Below are 17,713 nucleotides of genomic sequence, written 5' to 3'. Positions count from 1 at the left end.
ACAGTAGAGCTTAACGGCGTGTTGCTGTCATATATTCAGTTCATTTAGAAATAGGATATCAACCAACCCCTATGGAATATGATATTAGTTTTTATTAATACACTTTTATTGAAACATTGCCCCTGGTTAATTGGAATACACCGTGCAGAAATAGACATATCATCAGAAATGATGATATGTTACATTTCCTGCAACAAACTTCTGGTCTTCTTCACATTTTGTTGTTGGCCTACATTGAAAAAAAAGGCTTTCTGCAACATAAATACTGCACATAAAATACTGATAGAGTTCATCCTGATGTTCTCTTTGGTTTGTTTTTCTCTCTATAGGGAAAATCATCTGTCATCATCTGTGAATTAATGTTAATATATATATATAAATGTCCTTGTTAGTTGTTGTGAAAATGCTTAATGGGGATTTCTGTATTTTCCACACTCATCAATCAATCAATTTCAGACTCAGGGTCCATATAAGACAAATACATACAATTACATACAAGAACAATAAAAGTACATAGAGGGTGCAGGATACAGAAAGCAACATGAAATTTGGTACATAAAGGACAAGAAATCAGATCATGAACTATGCAAAACAAGTGTAAGTTGTATGTAAAGCAAACAGCAAAATGCAAGGAAATTAAGTTTACTGTTCCTTCCGAAGTGTGTCAATTTCAGACAATTATAAAATTACACATAGAGACAGTAAAAAGAAGTGCTCTGTATACAATAATAACACACCAATAATTAAGAAACAATGTAACCTTACTACATATCCAGACACAAACCATCAGATCACACATCATGATTTGTTTAACAGAGCTATGGAGCGTATGAAAGATACAGAAAGGCAAAAAAAAGGCCTGTATACCTTCAACTTGACGGCAACACATCATATTCACCAAACAGAAGATGTGAAACATCACTCATAACTGATTATTTACACTCAGCAGGGTAATACTGAAAGGTGCAACAATATATCTAAAGCGATAAACAGCTTTCCGTAAACCATTGTAATCTTTTTGGTGTCAGAAATACCAACAACCACACTGCACAAAATATATTTCACCACTTTTATGTCACATGTTTTGTAGTGAACAGGAGTACACCTGTATTATTCAGCAGGTGAGAGGTGTGCAGCTCAGCAATAATCATTGTAACAGCAATCCCAACAGCAATGTTATGCACATTTTTACGTTACAATATGACATGCTGTACTACTAGTATCTTTGCAAAGTACAATACTGTCCCATCTGTCACAGTGTCTTTAGTTTTTGTCCAGTGCTTGATAATCCACATGTGGATGGTCCCTCATCAGCTGTGCCACTGTCAGGAACAAAATGATCTGCATGATAAGAGGAAAAAAGGGAAAATAGTACTCTGGTTAACAGACAAATTAAACAATGACACACACACACAACAGACAGTGCAGTGTGGAATTAATCAAAATGTATACACAATTATGATTTGTGATGAAATGCAACAATTCTGGCCTCCAGCAGTCCAAGAAGGGATTTTATGTCGAGCACAGTACTTCCCAAACTCTGTTCATATGAAGTACCCCACAAATGAACAGCAGGACAATGCCTACGATGTTTAGAATGTGCAGATGTTTTGTTGGCAACAACTTCATGCTGAATTCATACAGCACTAATCAATATTTGTATTTTTACCAATGACTCAAATAACTATGGGTTATGGGAAAGAAGTCACTTGTGAAGAAATAATTGCCAGATTCATGAATAATGAATATAATCATTAGATGCAGACGTTTTCTATATACTGGATGTGTCAATAGGCCACTGTTTGCAAACACGTTAGCCAACAACTTTATTTGGTAATTACAAAGGTGCACTGAAATCTCTTTGACCCCCTCTGTCTAGACTGTAAGTGTATCAGAACTGTTTTCTCACTCGCACGTCTCACACAACACACTGTCATTGTGATCTATGCAGATGTCTGCACTGTCAGAAAATGTTACGAAGTCCTTCACACCTCCACCAGAAAAACCAGTGGGGAGACCCAGATGATAAAGCTCAGCACAAACTGGAAGTGCATCTCCAGCTTCACCTGGCAGCCCTGAAAGAGAGAAACAGCAAAACCAGAGGGCTCCAATCAGACGTTCATGCTGGAGCTTTTTCTTATGTTTATGAGGGTTTGATTTAATCTGGTTGAACATGTCTACCTGTGGGTAAAGCTGCCACGGTTGGTCCACAGTCCCATTGCAGGAGGGGAATGTAGAGTTGCAGCAGCTGTGAGGAACCCAGAGTTCTCCTGTTTGGTTAAACCACGAGGTTTTTAGCCAGTCCCTGTAGTCATGGACCCCACAACACTGCAACTAATGGGAATCAAAAGACAAAAATGTAATTCTGAAATTAGATCATCGGTTAATCAGGGTTATTGTAACGGCACTGTTTTTGAATGGATGATTTTGTGGAGATGAGGAGGAGCAAATGAGAGCCAAATATCACAGCAAACAAGACAAATACCTAAGGGTCTGCCCAAACGTACCCTTCTGTTAGCCGAAATATCCCTGGAAAAAAACTCCCCCATAAGGATAAGATGCTATAACCATTTTAAAGACAGCATCTAGTTGCCATTAGATGAAGTGCGCAGCTACAGTGCTTCTATTCATGTTTTGGATATTATGGTGTAGCCTGGTATTCAGGTACATGCTGCTGCTTTGGATACTTTTCATAGTAGACCTGCTACATCATTTTGTACACCAGATATAAACATGTTTGCAGTATTTGGATGCTTCTACGACCCAGTTCACATGAGTTATGGCTGAACACACACCTCTTTTTGTGTAGCATCCACAGCTCGAGAGTTGGGGTCCTGGCTGCTGCCTGTGTAATTCTGAAACACTCCACCGAGGGGAGCAATCTCTGAATCCAGCTAAACAAAAAGACAGTGGATGTGAAGAATGTAAACGTGCAATTATTCCAAAATAATCCGCCGGGTCATGAAAGCACTTGATTTTTTTGTGTAACTTTTATACCTTTGTAGAGTGAAAAAAAGCCAACGCTGAAGCCGTACTTTCCAGACAAAAGACAATAACCAGCAGATAAACAAACTGGAAAAGAAAACACTTTATTATGCACAGTCCAAACAGTGATGCACACACTCACACGTATGCACAAACCTTACCAGTCCCTGCAGAAAGGTGGAATCCCTGAGGCTCAGCCAGGAGCCGAGGAACCCGCTGGCCACTAAAAACGCAGCGCTGGCGAGAGCGAGGATAGCTGGTAGGGTGATGGAGCTGTGAGAAAAAAATAAGCTGCTCTGTCTCAAGTTCTTCAGCAGGTAGACTCCACTCAGGCCCACCACCAACCCCACCACCTGGTAAATAAAAAGAATTAGTTAAGACAGAATATTTCTAGAGGACTTTGTGAGACATCAACAACATAAACTCTCAAGGACCACCGTCTACAGTAGATTATATAGGTCAATACATTAGGATACACACACTTCTGTCTTCTGTTTTTATATGATAATAAACACATACGACATCAATTAATGGTAACGTATTAAGAATTATGTATAGATAATATAATTATTAGTGGCAGTATCCAAACACAATATAAAGCCTTACATACCCACAAAAGTTGACACGTAAGCTGAAGGATTGTTTTGAACGTTTTTCTTCTCTGATCGCTCATTTTCAGACTTTAAAAGCCGCGAGGAGCGAGCACGCAATAATTAACTCAAACTGCAGATGCGCTATCATAAAGGTGGCGCAACCATAACGGAACCGTGAAGCTTTTAAGTAACGAATACGAGATCTGTGGGATGAAGCCGTGGAGGGTTCGAGGCATGTGATTTTGTTATAGCTGTAGTAGACAATAATAAACTTTCCTTCCGCGATGTCCAACGATCAACTTCCCCAAAGAACGCGGAAACATCGCTGACCTTTGAGGTGGCAATTGCAATGCAGCAAACCTTTTACAGTGAATGGTGTGAGGTGAGATCTGCACTGTGCTTTAGCACTATGTCACGCTGGAGATGAAGAGTATAGACTCAATACCTGACATCTTGTATGTGATGTGCAAAAATCACCTGGTGGGTGATCTGAAGTGAGACGGTAATGAGACTTTTTGATGCAGTCATCTGATCAACACTGCCATCTTGTGAATGGAAGCAGAAATAACTAGTTAAAGTGGCCTATTTAGTTACTTGAGTAAAACAAGGAGGGGTACCGTGATGTCAAACCACTCCAATATAATTAAAGTCCTGCATTCAAAAACGTACTAAAGTAAAAGTATAGAAAGTATCAACAGAAGCAGAATCACCCCTGTCAGTGTTATGTTATCATGTACATTATTTAATTGATTGTTATTAGTTTTGACTTAACTTTTAGGAAGGACTTAATTAAACTACTTTGTATACTGTTGGATCTATAATAATGTGCACTATACTGTTTTGTTTTGTTATATCTTTCTAGTTTAGCAAATTGGCTACAACTAGCTATTTGTTTTGCAACCCTGTGTTGCATCATGACAATACATGATGCTTGATTCCTTGAAATCTTTTTAGCTGATTATATTGTTTTATATGTAAAATCTTAATCTGCAAGGTAACAAGTAAAGGCTTAGAGCTGTAGAACTTAATGTGAAAACTACAATATTTCACAATAAAATGCAGTGGAGTAGAAGTTTAAGTGCAAATGGAGATACTCAAGGTAAGTGGATCAAATGTGTGCTTCCGTTCAGCACTTGAGTAAACAGGCCCTACATTTACTCTATTGCTAGTAATGCTTTGAACAATGTTGAGAATGATTGTGTTTATTGTCTTTATTTATAGTTTTAAATCAGATGCTGTCCTTGGGGAGATTGAAAACCCAATGTATTTCTAGCATGATGTGCTTTAATGCCCATTACATTATAAAAGTCTAAGATGGTGTGTTATTCTGTATTGTATCTATTGTTGTGTTCTAATTGTTACAAGAGGATTGATGTGTTTTAGTGAGTGCTTGGTGAGGTTACTGTCAGCTCTGTGCTCAGTGGTCTGTGTCAGAGTCTCTTCCTCTTCAGCAGCTGCAGTCGGTTCCTGCTGTTACAGCTCAGAGTCTCTGCAGTCTGACTGAGGGAGGTTTTTGTACGACTACAAATCACTGTGTGAACACCCAAGCACTGTTGATTTCATGAGCACTCTGACAGTAATAAACTGCTGCATCTTCAGCCTGAACTCCACTGATGGTCATCACAGCGTTTTCTCCGTCTCCTGTTCCACTGAATCTAGAAGAAAACTCACTCATAGGATTTATACCCAATTTGATGACCAATTTGGGAGCTTCTCCAGATTTATGCTGGTACCAGCTTACTCTGCTGTCTCCATCTGACCATACTGTTACTTTTGGGTTTGTTTTACATGTCAGAGTGATTGGAGATCCAAGAGAAGATGACACTACAGGAGGTTGAGTCACAGTCACTTGACTAAAAGATCCTGAAAAAAAGAGGAAACACTCAACATTAACTCATATTAAGATGTACACATGTTTGTTTTATCCAGCAATTATTCTATTAATTGCAATGGTTTTTTTTGTAATCTGACCATTTTGTAATTGTATGTTTCAAATAATCCTGACCTTTGATGCAGCAGCAGGCCAGCGTCCAGATGAGGATGCTGATCAGAGTCATGGTGGTTGTGGTTCCTGCTGTGCTGACGGACAGATCTGAGTCCTGCAGTGTTGAACTCACAGGACTATAAACCTTCTGAGTTCACTGGAGGATCAGCTGACGATGCAAAGCCTCCTCTCTATGGAAATGATTTCTCTGCTCTCAACAGACTGAAGGCAACGTGGGACACAAAACCAGGAGGAATACTGCTTGATTTCACACAATCGATGATCTTAATGGAATAAAAGAAAATATTTATGTTAGAAGAGCAGATGAGGATTTAAGGAAACGTTTGTTTTCACTGTGGTTGGTATCATGTGTGTGTTTGTCTGCATTTCATTTACTGACAGGCTTTACTCTGCATGAGTAACATATTTAAATTTTGATTAATAAGATTTTGTTAATTATCATTATTAAAAAGAATCATGTTAATTTAACCATCAACTGATATAAACCTGTGACAAAGTGACTTTGTTACAAAGAGACTGTAATTGTTTCTCTGTCAGAGAAGTCAAGAAAAATGTAATAATTGATTTAATTTATATGATCATTTTAATCCATATCATTAGAACAACTTTTTAGACTCAAGAAAGTATATATTGTTATGTATTGTTATAAAAAGCAGAGAGTGTTTCAGAGGATAGATGCTTGTTCACAGAGCAGGAGGTTTTTGTACGGCCACTTAATGAGTTTGTATCACTGTGGTACACTTTTGGTGGAGGAACCAAACTCGTCATTGACTGTAAGTACCAGAGATTTCTATTTTATAACAACGTATATAAAATATAACTTAAAACAAATATTTTATAAGACTCAGATCAAGATCATGTTTGTAGGTTGTTGGTTAGTTTTTGTTATTTCATCAAACTGACCTCACGAACTGAGAAGAAACTTTACAGAAATCTAAAAGAGATTCATTCTTGCATGTTATTACATTTAAAGAGAGTTTAAATAACTCATATATTTTCAATATAATATTCTATTTTCATTGAAATCTTCCCCTGTGTGCTTAAAAATCAATATAAATTTGGTGAACTAAGACTTTTCATTCTCAAAACATGTACATATAAAACATATATCATAATTTTTTAATCAATTAGTTTGAAAATATCAAATAATTTGATGATTTAAATGTGATGTGGATTCCTGTTCAACACATGATTTTATCAGTAAATGCAGCTTATCTTTGTGTTCACGGTTCATTCATTTTACATGTAGTGAAAAGGAAGTGAAAGAAACAGATGAAGAAGGTTTTAACTGTATTCACATGAGTTTTTAAACTGTCAGTTATTCTCTGTCAAACATTATAAAACACACATGAAGATGTTTCAATAATCTTGATTGATTAACCTTTTTATTTACATTCACACTTGAATCATGTGGCCGATGGTCTGATACGGAGTGATTTATGAGTGCAACAGGAACACAACTTATTCTGTTTTATTTGATAAAATATAAGAAATTAACAGGATGTTAATTTTTCTTTATTACTAATCTTAATTCTCATCTTTTATCTCTCCTCTCCCCTCTCTCTCCTCCAGTGGGCGTCGTGCGGCCCACCCTGACCGTCCTCCCCCCCTCCAGAGAGGAGCTGCAGAGCGGCACAGCCACACTGGTGTGTCTGGCCAGCGGGGGCTTCCCCTCAGCCTGGAGTCTGGGCTGGAAGGTGGGGGGCAGCAGCAGCTCCTCAGGGGTGTCACAGAGCCTGGAGGTCCTGGGGAGGGACGGCCACTACAGCCGGAGCAGCACCCTGAGCCTCCCTGCAGACCAGTGGAGGAAGGCGGGCTCAGTGAGCTGTGAGGCCAGTCTGAATGGACAGAGCCCTGTCACTCAAACCCTGGACCCTGGCCGCTGCTCAGAGTAGAGCTTCAGCAACACTTCCTGTGTGGAAATGAAGCTGCTTCTTTGATAGAGATCTGGATGAAGCTACAGATCTCCTCTGTTTCACAGCTCTCTGCTCAGTGTTTGAGTGTGTTTGTTGCTTTCTAATACTGATCTTCTGCATATTCTTCTTTATGTTCATTACTTTTCAAATTAAACTGAATTATTAGTTTTCACTCCAAGATGAACTGGTGATTAATCAAAAATGCGACATGAACATTTAAATAAAACTGTGGATTATAATGATTCAGTGTCTTTGCATTCATTTTATAATATATTCTGATATTATACCTGATAAGAGATTGTTGTATGTAAGTAATGAAATGGATATTTTGTTTCTGTTTGGACTGTTGTTATAGTGTTATAAGCAGCCATCATTAGAGCTACAGTTAAAGATTGTTTTATATATATATATACTGTATATCAGAGGCTGTGGTCCAACAAGAATCTAACCTCCCCAGTTTATTCATAAAGAGACTGAATGAACTGAAAAGAATATAAGTTTAGTTTTAGTGTGTGTAGAAGAGCGTCTGTGAGTTTGTTTCAGTTTTATTTAGATTCATGGTGGTTCTGCTTGATGACTCTCGTGTTCACTGGACCAGTTCTCCTCATCAAGTCTCTCCACCAACTCTCTGCACCTGCAGCCGGCTGTTTTCACTTCTATCAAACTGAAGGAGGTTTTTGTACGGCTCTAAATCACTGTGTGAACGCTCCTCCATGAGCGCCCAGACAGTAGTAATCTCCAACATCTTCAGCCTGAACACCTCTGATGGTGAAAGTGTAGTCAGAACCAGATCTAGTGCCACTGAATCGAGACGGAGTTCCAGAGAAGAGAGTTGAAGCTTTGTATATGAGAAGTTTGGGAGCCTCTCCTGGTTTCTGAAGGTACCAACTGAGATCAGCACCAATATTTGAACTCCCTGTGGCGCTGATGGTCACAGTCCCTCCAAGACTGACAGACTTGGATTTGTCAGTCTAAGTCAGAAAATTGTTTGCAGAAGATTCTGAAGGGAAAAATGAAATGTGACCTTCAGAAGAAATGTTGGAAAGCTCAACAACATGGAGCATGAGTTCAAATTATAATATTAAGAAAATAAAGACAGAAAGAAAACTGGATCCAAACATGAAAAGAACAGAAACTGAACCACACATAAAATACTCCTATAATGTCAGATACATTTTCAAAATCTCTCACCCTGACACAGAAAAGCCAACATGACAATCATTGACAACTTCATCCTGATGCAGTTTTCAGTGTGAGTGCATGAAAACAGTTCAGACTTTCTGTGACATGAGAACTTAAAGCTGTGAGGAGCAGTGATGCATTAAAATAATGCAAAATACATTTCAGAAGGCAAACACACATCTGTCCTTGTGAAACTGAAAGGGAGAGATGAGGTGGAGTACGTGGAGGCTACATCTTTCTGTGGACTGATTAAGAACATGAAGAAACTTCTGACTCTCTGTTCCTCTTCTCTCTGCTGGTTCTGTCTTTGTAAACTGTCCCAAAGGCCTTAATGCTCATGAATAGACGCAGGCTGCTCTCTGCTGGCTGTTCATGTTCACAACAACTCCAGATTGACATGACATTGATTTTGTATTTAGCCCTTCTCAATATCATGTATGCCAATCTGTTAAATGACACTGACAGACTCAGGAGGTTTGAAAATAAACGGAGCAATAGAGTCCTCTGGATACTCCTATGGTAGATAAAATATAATAAAGTTCCCTGTAGGGTCCCTTCCAGTGGAGAAAATGCAATGCTGTGCCATATAGGCTGCAATTTAAGGTTTATATTTGAATTTGAGCCAAAATATCTTTCTTATGACGGGTTTTTAATGCGTTATCTGCATGGTTTAAGGTTTTTAAGGGGTAACAATCCCTTAAAGAGACTTTCATTTTCATTCAAATTCAGGGCTTCATCCCAAAGTTGTGTTTATGGATGAATGAACGATATTATTCCTCTGAGAAAATTGATGAATTGTCTTTTTGAAACAGACTGATCCTCGTTCAGTTTGTTTGGCTCATTCAAACGAGGCTTTTCACAATAAGAGAAACCTTTATGAAACAGGCCTCTGAGGGTTGACAGGAGGAAAAGACAATACAGTCCAGGAGGGATTCAAACCAACAACCTTCAGACTGTAAAATTCCTTCTCAATCAGCTGAGCTATCAGAAATATATAAGATGTACTGAGTGCACACAGAATAATTAGAATCATATATAATATCAGCGTGAATCCGTTTCAGTGTGAAGTCTGTAAACTTTGTTTCTCTGCAGGATGATGAAGACGAAGTTTCTACAGATTCAGTCTGATATTCTTCCTCTGTCTGGTTCTTTGGGTTGATCGGTGCTGGAAATGGTTCAGTGGTTAAAGACACTGACTGGAGATGTAGAGACATGGAAACGTAGGATTTCACTGTAAATCGGCACATTTTAAGGGATAACAGTCCCTAATAACTAAAAAGTTCTTAAGATGTACCAAATAATATGAAAGGTCATGCTGTGCTTTGGGACAGAGACACAAGAACAGTCAGTAGTTTGTCTAAACACAAAGGCTTCAGAGTCAAAAGCAAAATAGTTTTTGGCCCATAAATGAGAAAAAGGTGTGATTGGCTTCGAGGTAGCTGTCTGACTGAACCAAGGTCAGGCTGATAATGCAGCAACCAAAGCTGAGGAACAAGACGTCCCTGCTGCAATCTGAAAATAGTGAAAATTATACTTTGAGGTGAGAAGCAGAGATCACATTAAGGTTTGTGCTTGGTGAGGTTACTGTCAGCTCTGTGCTCAGTGGTCTGTGTCAGAGTCTCTTCCTCTTCAGCAGCTGCAGTCGGTTCCTGCTGTTACAGCTCAGAGTCTCTGCAGTCTGACTGAGGGAGGTTTTTGTACGACTACAAATCACTGTGTGATCACGTATCCACTGTGGTAACTCTGACAGTAATAAACTGCTGCATCTTCATTCTGAACTCCACTGATGGTCAAAGTGAAGTCAGAGCTGCTTCCACTGCCACTAAACCGAGCTGGTGTTCCTGATTCACGTGTGCTCACATATTTTATGAGAAGCTTTGGTGCCTGTCCAGATTTCTGTTGATACCAGAACATACAATCACCATAAGTAGAGCTTGAATAAACAGCTTGGTTGGTCTTACAGGTGAGGGTGACAGTGGATCCTGGACTAGATGTCACTACTGGAGGCTGAGTCACAGTCACCTGACCGCTGCATCCTGCAGACAGAAACAAATCATTCATTAATCAGCAGAAATAAATGAGAGAAAAGGCAGCACGTCATGTGTGAAGTGTTGCTGAGTGAGTGAACCTGTGAAACAGCAGCAGGCCAGCGTCCAGATGAGGATGGTGATCAGAGTCATGGTGGTTGTGGTTCCTGCTGTGCTGACTGACAGATCTGAGTCCTGCAGTGTTGAACTCACAGGACTATAAACCTTCTGAGTTCACTGGAGGATCAGCTGACGATGCAAAGCCTCCTCTCTATGGAAATGATTTCTCTGCTCTCAACAGACTGAAGGCAACGTGGGACACAAAACCAGGAGGAGTACTGCTTGATTTAACAATATTTATGATGTTACTTTGATGGGAAGAAATAGATTATATGCAGCTTTGAGGATTTTCAACGTTTGGATTAAAATGTTGTCACTGTGGTTGGTATAATATGTATTTGTCTTTTTCTATATTTACCAATAGGATATGCACAGACACATTATACTTTGGAGTGATTTATCTTATTATCTTTTAATTCAAGATTTTTTTAAACATATTTATGCATTTTGCAAATGATGTAATATAATTTCAAAAATAGAAATATATGACGAGGGAAAATTAACAGTTTGTCTCAAAACTGTAAAAATGTACAATTAAATTATTAAAAAAGACATTTATTTTGTAGGTAATTTGAGTTAAATCATTTTGTCCATTAAATACAATATTAATTGGTCAGTTTAACCAGAGAAAAGGTGAGTTTTCAGAGGATAGATGCTTGTTCACAGAGCAGGAGGTTTTTGTACGGCCACTTATTGAGTTTGTATCACTGTGGTGGACTTTTGGTGGAGGAACCAAACTCATCATTCACTGTAAGTAGACCAGATTCATAATTTCTACAACATGAAATGTTATACTGACTTTTTCATCGGAATGTAATAAAACACAGTTATGTTGGATAATTTATATGTTTTGGATATTTTTTGCCCTCTATTAAGCTTGGCTAATGTCATATTTTAGATACATTTTAGAAATTAATATCGTTATGGTTTCATATATGATGTTTATTGTGACATATGATAACATAAATATGTATATTTTATTCAACCAAATGTGTTTCACAATGTTTAGTAAAAATATTGTCGATCTTTTGACATTCAGAAAAGACCATGCTATCTTTGTTCTTTTTTTATTTGTAACATTTAAACAGCCGTTAGATATAAAATCTAATGTTCCTTTAAAACAAATGAGTGAGTTTATATGTACATTCAGCGTCGCTGCAGTTTGTGTTCACAGTCCGTTGGTTTAAAGCGGTGAAAGGAAGTGAAACAGACAGATGACAAAGTCGTTAACTGTTTACAGATGTTACATTGTTTTCAACGAGAAAATCATCTACGAGATGAATCATTTTCTATCAAACATAATATAAAAGATATGAACATAAAATGTAAAGGTCATTCATTTAACTTGTCCATCACATTAACATCTAAGTCACGTTGTATCTTTTTACATCATTTTTAGTGATTAATGATCAGTGCCTCAGTAGAAGATTGAATTAGGTTTCACCATTTAGTTTCATTTGTTAAACCCTCATTTCTTCCCATGTCTCCTCTCCTCTGTCTGATCACAGCACACAGCTAACCCACAGTGGTGTTAACCTCTGTCATGTATCATAACTGTCTCATCTCCAGCCGTCTCTCCCACATTGGACGTTAATCTGTTCCTTGTGTGTCTCTGCTCTCCTCTCCAGCTGGCCCCATGGTCAGGCCCTCGGTCTCTCTGCTTCCCCCCTCCTCTGAGCAGCTCTCCGGGGGCTCGGCCACGCTGACCTGCCTGCTGTCTGGCTACTCTCCTCAGGGAGCCGTGGTGAGCTGGCAGGTGGACGACACAGAGGTTACAGAGGGGGTCCTGAGCAGCTCAGAGGAGGAGAAGAGCGGCCGCTACAGCAGCAGCAGCACCCTGAGCCTGAGCCGGGAGCGCTGGATGGAAGGAGAGCTGTACACCTGCAGGGTCCTCCATCATGACCACAGCCAGACCCAGTCCCTCCACAGGAGCCAGTGTGAGGCCTAGAGGAGCAGGCTGAAGCCCAGGACGGGAGCTCTGTGTGGGGGGAGCAGGAGGAGCACACCTGCTGCTCTGATCGATATGAGTTTGTAATTTAAAGCTTTGTGTTGCAGAGAACAACACTGCTGTAAAGTGTTGGACAACAACAACTTAGAGAGTAATGTTCAGCAGCTAGATGTGAGTGTGTTTCATAACTGTCATGTTAATGATTGATGTTGTTGCTAATAAAAGCTTTCACTGATGAATAACATGAAGTGTTTGGTCTTTTATCTTAAGAAGAGGAGTAAGAAATTAAATGGTTTATTAACTTTAAAATGATACACCTCTCTGTTTGAAATGAAAAACTCTGGATTCATCATGTAAATATTATTGTAATTATTTGATTGTTTTTTTTAAATGAACTCAAAAGAAGATATTGATACAAGAAACAAAATAATTCATATTTTTATCATGATGAAATAAAAAAGGATTTTGTGAATATGTGATAGGGGAACAGTAAATATAAGCAGAACATGAAGTGGTGTCATTACATTTAAAAAAATGTTTTAATTGAATTATTAGTGTGAATATGTAGTGAGTGCTTGGTGAGGTTACTGTCAGCTCTGTGCTCAGTGGTCTGTGTCAGAGTCTCTTCCTCTTCAGCAGCTGCAGTCGGTTCCTGCTGTTACAGCTCAGAGTCTCTGCAGTCTGACTGAGGGAGGTTTTTGTACGACTACAAATCACTGTGTGAACACGTCAGCACTGTTGATTTCATGAATACTCTGACAGTAATAAACTGCTGCATCTTCAGCCTGAACTCCACTGATGGTCAAAGTGAAGTCAGAGCTGCTTCCACTGCCACTAAACCGAGCTGGTGTTCCTGATTCACGTGTGCTCACATATGCTATGAGAAGCTTTGGTGGCTGTCCAGATTTCTGTTGATACCAGAACATACAATCACGATCAAAAAAGTCTGAATCAACAGCTTGGTTGGTCTTACAGGTGAGAGTGACAGTGGATCCTGGACTAGATGTCACTACTGGAGGCTGAGTCACAGTCACCTGACCGCTGCATCCTGCAGACAGAAACAAATCATTCATTAATCAGCAGAAATAAATGAGAGAAAAGGCAGCACGTCATGTTTGAAGTGTTGCTGAGTGAGTGAACCTGTGAAACAGCAGCAGGCCAGCGTCCAGATGAGGATGGTGATCAGAGTCATGGTGGTTGTGGTTCCTGCTGTGCTGACTGACAGATCTGAGTCCTGCAGTGTTGAACTCACAGGACTATAAACCTTCTGAGTTCACTGGAGGATCAGCTGACGATGCAAAGCCTCCTCTCTATGGAAATGATTTCTCTGCTCTCAACAGACTGAAGGCAACGTGGGACACAAAACCAGGAGGAATACTGCTTGATTTAACACAATCGATGATCTTAATGGAATAAAAGAAAATATTTATGTTAGAAGAGCAGATGAGGATTTAAGGAAACGTTTGTTTTCACTGTGGTTGGTATCATGTGTGTGTTTGTCTGCATTTCATTTACTGACAGGCTTTACTCTGCATGAGTAACATATTTAAATTCTGATTAATAAGATTTTGTTAATTATCATTATTAAAAAGAATCATGTTAATTTAACCATCAACTGATATAAACCTGTGAAAAAATGACTTTGTTACACAGAGACTGTAATTGTTTCTCTGTCAGGTTTAGAAAAGTCAAGAAAAATGTAATAATTGATTTAATTTATATGATCATTTTAATCCATATCATTAGAACAACTTTTTAGACTCAAGAAAGTATATATTGTTATGTATTGTTATAAAAAGCAGAGAGTGTTTCAGAGGATAGATGCTTGTTCACAGAGCAGGAGGTTTTTGTACGGCCACTTAATGAGTTTGTATCACTGTGGTACACTTTTGGTGGAGGAACCAAACTCATCATTGACTGTAAGTACCAGAGATTTCTATTTTATAACAACGCATATAAAATATAACTTAAAACAAATATTTTACAAGACTCAGATCAAGATCATGTTTGTAGGTTGTTGGTTAGTTTTTGTTATTTCATCAAGCTGACCTCACGAACTGAGAAGAAACTTTACAGAAATCTAAAAGAGATTCATTCTTGCATGTTATTACATTTAAAGAGAGTTTAAATAACTCATATATTTTCAATATAATATTCTATTTTCATTGAAATCTTCCCCTGTGTGCTTAAAAATCAATATAAATTTGGTGAACTAAGACTTTTCATTCTCAAAACATGTACATATAAAACATATATCATAATTTTTTAATCAATTAGTTTGAAAATATCAAATAATTTGATGATTTAAATGTGATGTGGATTCCTGTTCAACACATGATTTTATCAGTAAATGCAGCTTATCTTTGTGTTCACGGTTCATTCATTTTACATGTAGTGAAAAGGAAGTGAAAGAAACAGATGAAGAAGGTTTTAACTGTATTCACATGAGTTTTTAAACTGTCAGTTATTCTCTGTCAAACATTATAAAACACATGAAGATGTTTCAATAATCGTTATCGATGAACCTTTTTATTTACATTTATACTTGAATCATGTGGCCGATGGTCTGATACGGAGTGATTTATGAGTGCAACAGGAACACAACTTATTCTGTTTTATTTGATCAAATATAAGAAATTAACAGGATGTTAATTTTTCTTTATTACTAATCTTAATTCTCATCTTTTATATTCCCCCCCCCCCCCCTCTCTCTCCTCCAGTGGGCGTCGTGCGGCCCACCCTGACCGTCCTCCCCCCCTCCAGAGAGGAGCTGCAGAGCGGCACAGCCACACTGGTGTGTCTGGCCAGCGGGGGCTTCCCCTCAGCCTGGAGTCTGGGCTGGAAGGTGGGGGGCAGCAGCAGCTCCTCAGGGGTGTCACAGAGCCTGGGGGTCCTGGGGAGGGACGGCCACTACAGCTGGAGCAGCACCCTGAGCCTCCCTGCAGACCAGTGGAGGAAGGCGGGCTCAGTGAGCTGTGAGGCCAGTCTGAATGGACAGAGCCCTGTCACTCAAACCCTGTACCCTGACCGCTGCTCAGAGTAGAGCTTCAGCAACACTTCCTGTGTGGAAATGAAGCTGCTTCTTTGATAGAGATCTGGATGAAGCTACAGATCTCCTCTGTTTCACAGCTCTCTGCTCAGTGTTTGAGTGTGTTTGTTGCTTTCTAATACTGATCTTCTGCATATTCTTCTTTATGTTCATTACTTTTCAAATTAAACTGAATTATTAGTTTTCACTCCAAGATGAACTGGTGATTAATCAAAAATGCGACATGAACATTTAAATAAAACTGTGGATTATAATGATTCAGTGTCTTTGCATTCATTTTATAATATATTCTGATATTATACCTGATAAGAGATTGTTGTATGTAAGTAATGAAATGGATATTTTGTTTTGTGTTTGGACTGTTGTTATAGTGTTATAAGCAGCAATCATTAGAGCTACAGTTAAGGATTGTTTTATATATATATATACTGTATATCAGAGGCTGTGGTCCAACAAGAATCTAACCTCCCCAGTTTATTCATAAAGAGACTGAATGAACTGAAAAGAATATAAGTTTAGTTTTAGTGTCTGTAGAAGAGCGTCTGTGAGTTTGTTTCAGTTTTATTTAGATTCATGGTGGTTCTGCTTGATGACTCTCGTGTTCACTGGACCAGTTCTCCTCATCACAGTCTCTCCACCAACTCTCTGCACCTGCAGCCGGCTGTTTTCACTTCTATCAAACTGAAGGAGGTTTTTGTACGGCTCTAAATCACTGTGTGAACGCTCCTCCATGGTTGCCCAGACAGTAGTAATCTCCAACATCTTCAGCCTGAACACCTCTGATGGTTAAAGTGTAGTCAGAACCAGATTTACTGCCACTGAATCGAGACGGAGTTCCAGAGAAGAGAGTTGATGAATAGTATATGAGAAGTTTGGGAGCCTGTCCTGGTTTCTGAAGGTACCAATCGAGAGTGCTGCCAATATTTGAACTCCCTGTGGCGCTGATGGTCACAGTCCCTCCAAGACTGACAGACTTGGATTTGTCAGTCTGAGTCAGAAAATTGTTTGCAGAAGATTCTGAAGGGAAAAAGGAAATGTGACCTTCAGAAGAAATGTAGGATAGCTCAACAACATGGAGCATGAGTTCAAACTATAATATTAAGAAGATAAAGACAGAAAGAAACCTGGATCCAAACATGAAAAGAACAGAAACTGAACCACACATAAAATACTCCTATAATGTCAGATACATTTTCAAAATCTCTCACCCTGACACAGAAAAGCCAACATGACAATCATTGACAACTTCATCCTGATGCAGTTTTCAGTGAGAGTGCATGAAAACAGTTCAGACTTTCTGTGACATGAGAACTTAAAGCTGTGAGGAGCAGTGATGCATTCAAATAATGCAAAATACATTTCAGAAGGCAAACACACATCTGTCCTTGTGAAACTGAAAAAGCAGAGGTGAGGTGTCGTGACAGTTCATCATATCTTGAAACTTTTCTATGTTTTTTCTCTTTTTTTAAACCTGTTTTTAATGTTCCATGTCTCACTAACATGTGTACACTTCCATTTCTTGCAAATGGATCCATGTTGAACACAATATCACCTGACACTGATTAATTTCCCTCCTTGTTTTCAAGACAACTGCATAAAGAAACAACGTGCTGTTTCACGACAGAGAGGAAATCTTTCAAAGACAAAGCTAACGTGTCCGTTGAGGTCTACTCTCTGAGTCTTGATGTTAGTTTAATGAAACACATCAGAAACACATCTGCCATGTGTTCTGCATTTCATTTTATAACCTGTTTGCTTATAAATGTGCAACATATGTCACAAAGTGTACTTTAGCTTTTGAGTTAAAAGAGGAATGAATGTCTTCTGCATTCATTTCATTTCTATAATTGAACATCTGGAGCTGTAAAGGGGAACAAACCCTGAATGT

General features: G+C 38.8%; 1 protein-coding gene and 3 gene segments (V, D, J or C); 2 read left to right on the top strand and 2 right to left on the bottom strand.

The window, feature by feature from the left end:
• Positions 1-7,677, top strand: part of LOC306707531 (Ig kappa chain V-III region MOPC 63-like) — a 28,319-nt gene extending 20,642 nt beyond the window's left edge. Inside the window, exons 3-4 of the V gene segment in view lie at positions 6,321-6,356; positions 7,156-7,677.
• Positions 1-17,097, bottom strand: part of LOC306707532 (Ig kappa chain V region Mem5-like) — a 39,709-nt gene extending 22,612 nt beyond the window's left edge. The window contains exons 1-2 of the V gene segment in view: positions 17,034-17,097; positions 16,545-16,842 (exon numbers count right to left, since the gene is read on the bottom strand).
• tspan37 (tetraspanin 37) lies at positions 125-3,796 on the bottom strand. Its single transcript, XM_079175036.1, has 7 exons — positions 3,596-3,796; positions 3,147-3,338; positions 2,998-3,072; positions 2,796-2,894; positions 2,182-2,334; positions 1,992-2,075; positions 125-1,341 (listed from the first exon to the last, which is right to left on the bottom strand). Exons 1-7 carry the CDS (start codon positions 3,656-3,658, stop codon positions 1,264-1,266), a joined length of 744 nt encoding a protein of 247 aa, XP_079031162.1. The 5' UTR covers positions 3,659-3,796; the 3' UTR covers positions 125-1,263.
• Positions 11,028-13,007, top strand: LOC306707533 (Ig kappa chain C region, B allele-like). The segment is given in 2 exons: positions 11,028-11,043; positions 12,457-13,007.
• Positions 17,098-17,713: the final 616 nt, after the last annotated feature.

This window comes from Pholis gunnellus, assembly GCF_910591455.1.
Source record: "Pholis gunnellus genome assembly, chromosome: 15".
In the NCBI taxonomy this organism is placed as follows: Eukaryota; Metazoa; Chordata; class Actinopteri; order Perciformes; family Pholidae; genus Pholis; species Pholis gunnellus.
The sequence above is the reverse complement of the archived record's forward strand: the minus strand, read 5'-3'. Positions and strand labels throughout refer to the sequence as shown.

What these genes read in the sequence shown, in the direction of transcription:
- tspan37 (XM_079175036.1), bottom strand. Translation starts at nt 3,658, where the DNA reads ATGAGCGATCAGAGAAGAAAAACGTTCAAAACAATCCTTCAGCTTACG. An exon ending in TTACGTGTCAACTTTTGTGG is followed by an intron (nt 3,339 to 3,595) that starts GTATGTAAGGCT and finishes TTTATTTACCAG; the next exon opens with GTGGTGGGGTTGGTGGTGGG. An exon ending in CTTTTTTTCACTCTACAAAG is followed by an intron (nt 2,895 to 2,997) that starts GTATAAAAGTTA and finishes CTTTTTGTTTAG; the next exon opens with CTGGATTCAGAGATTGCTCC.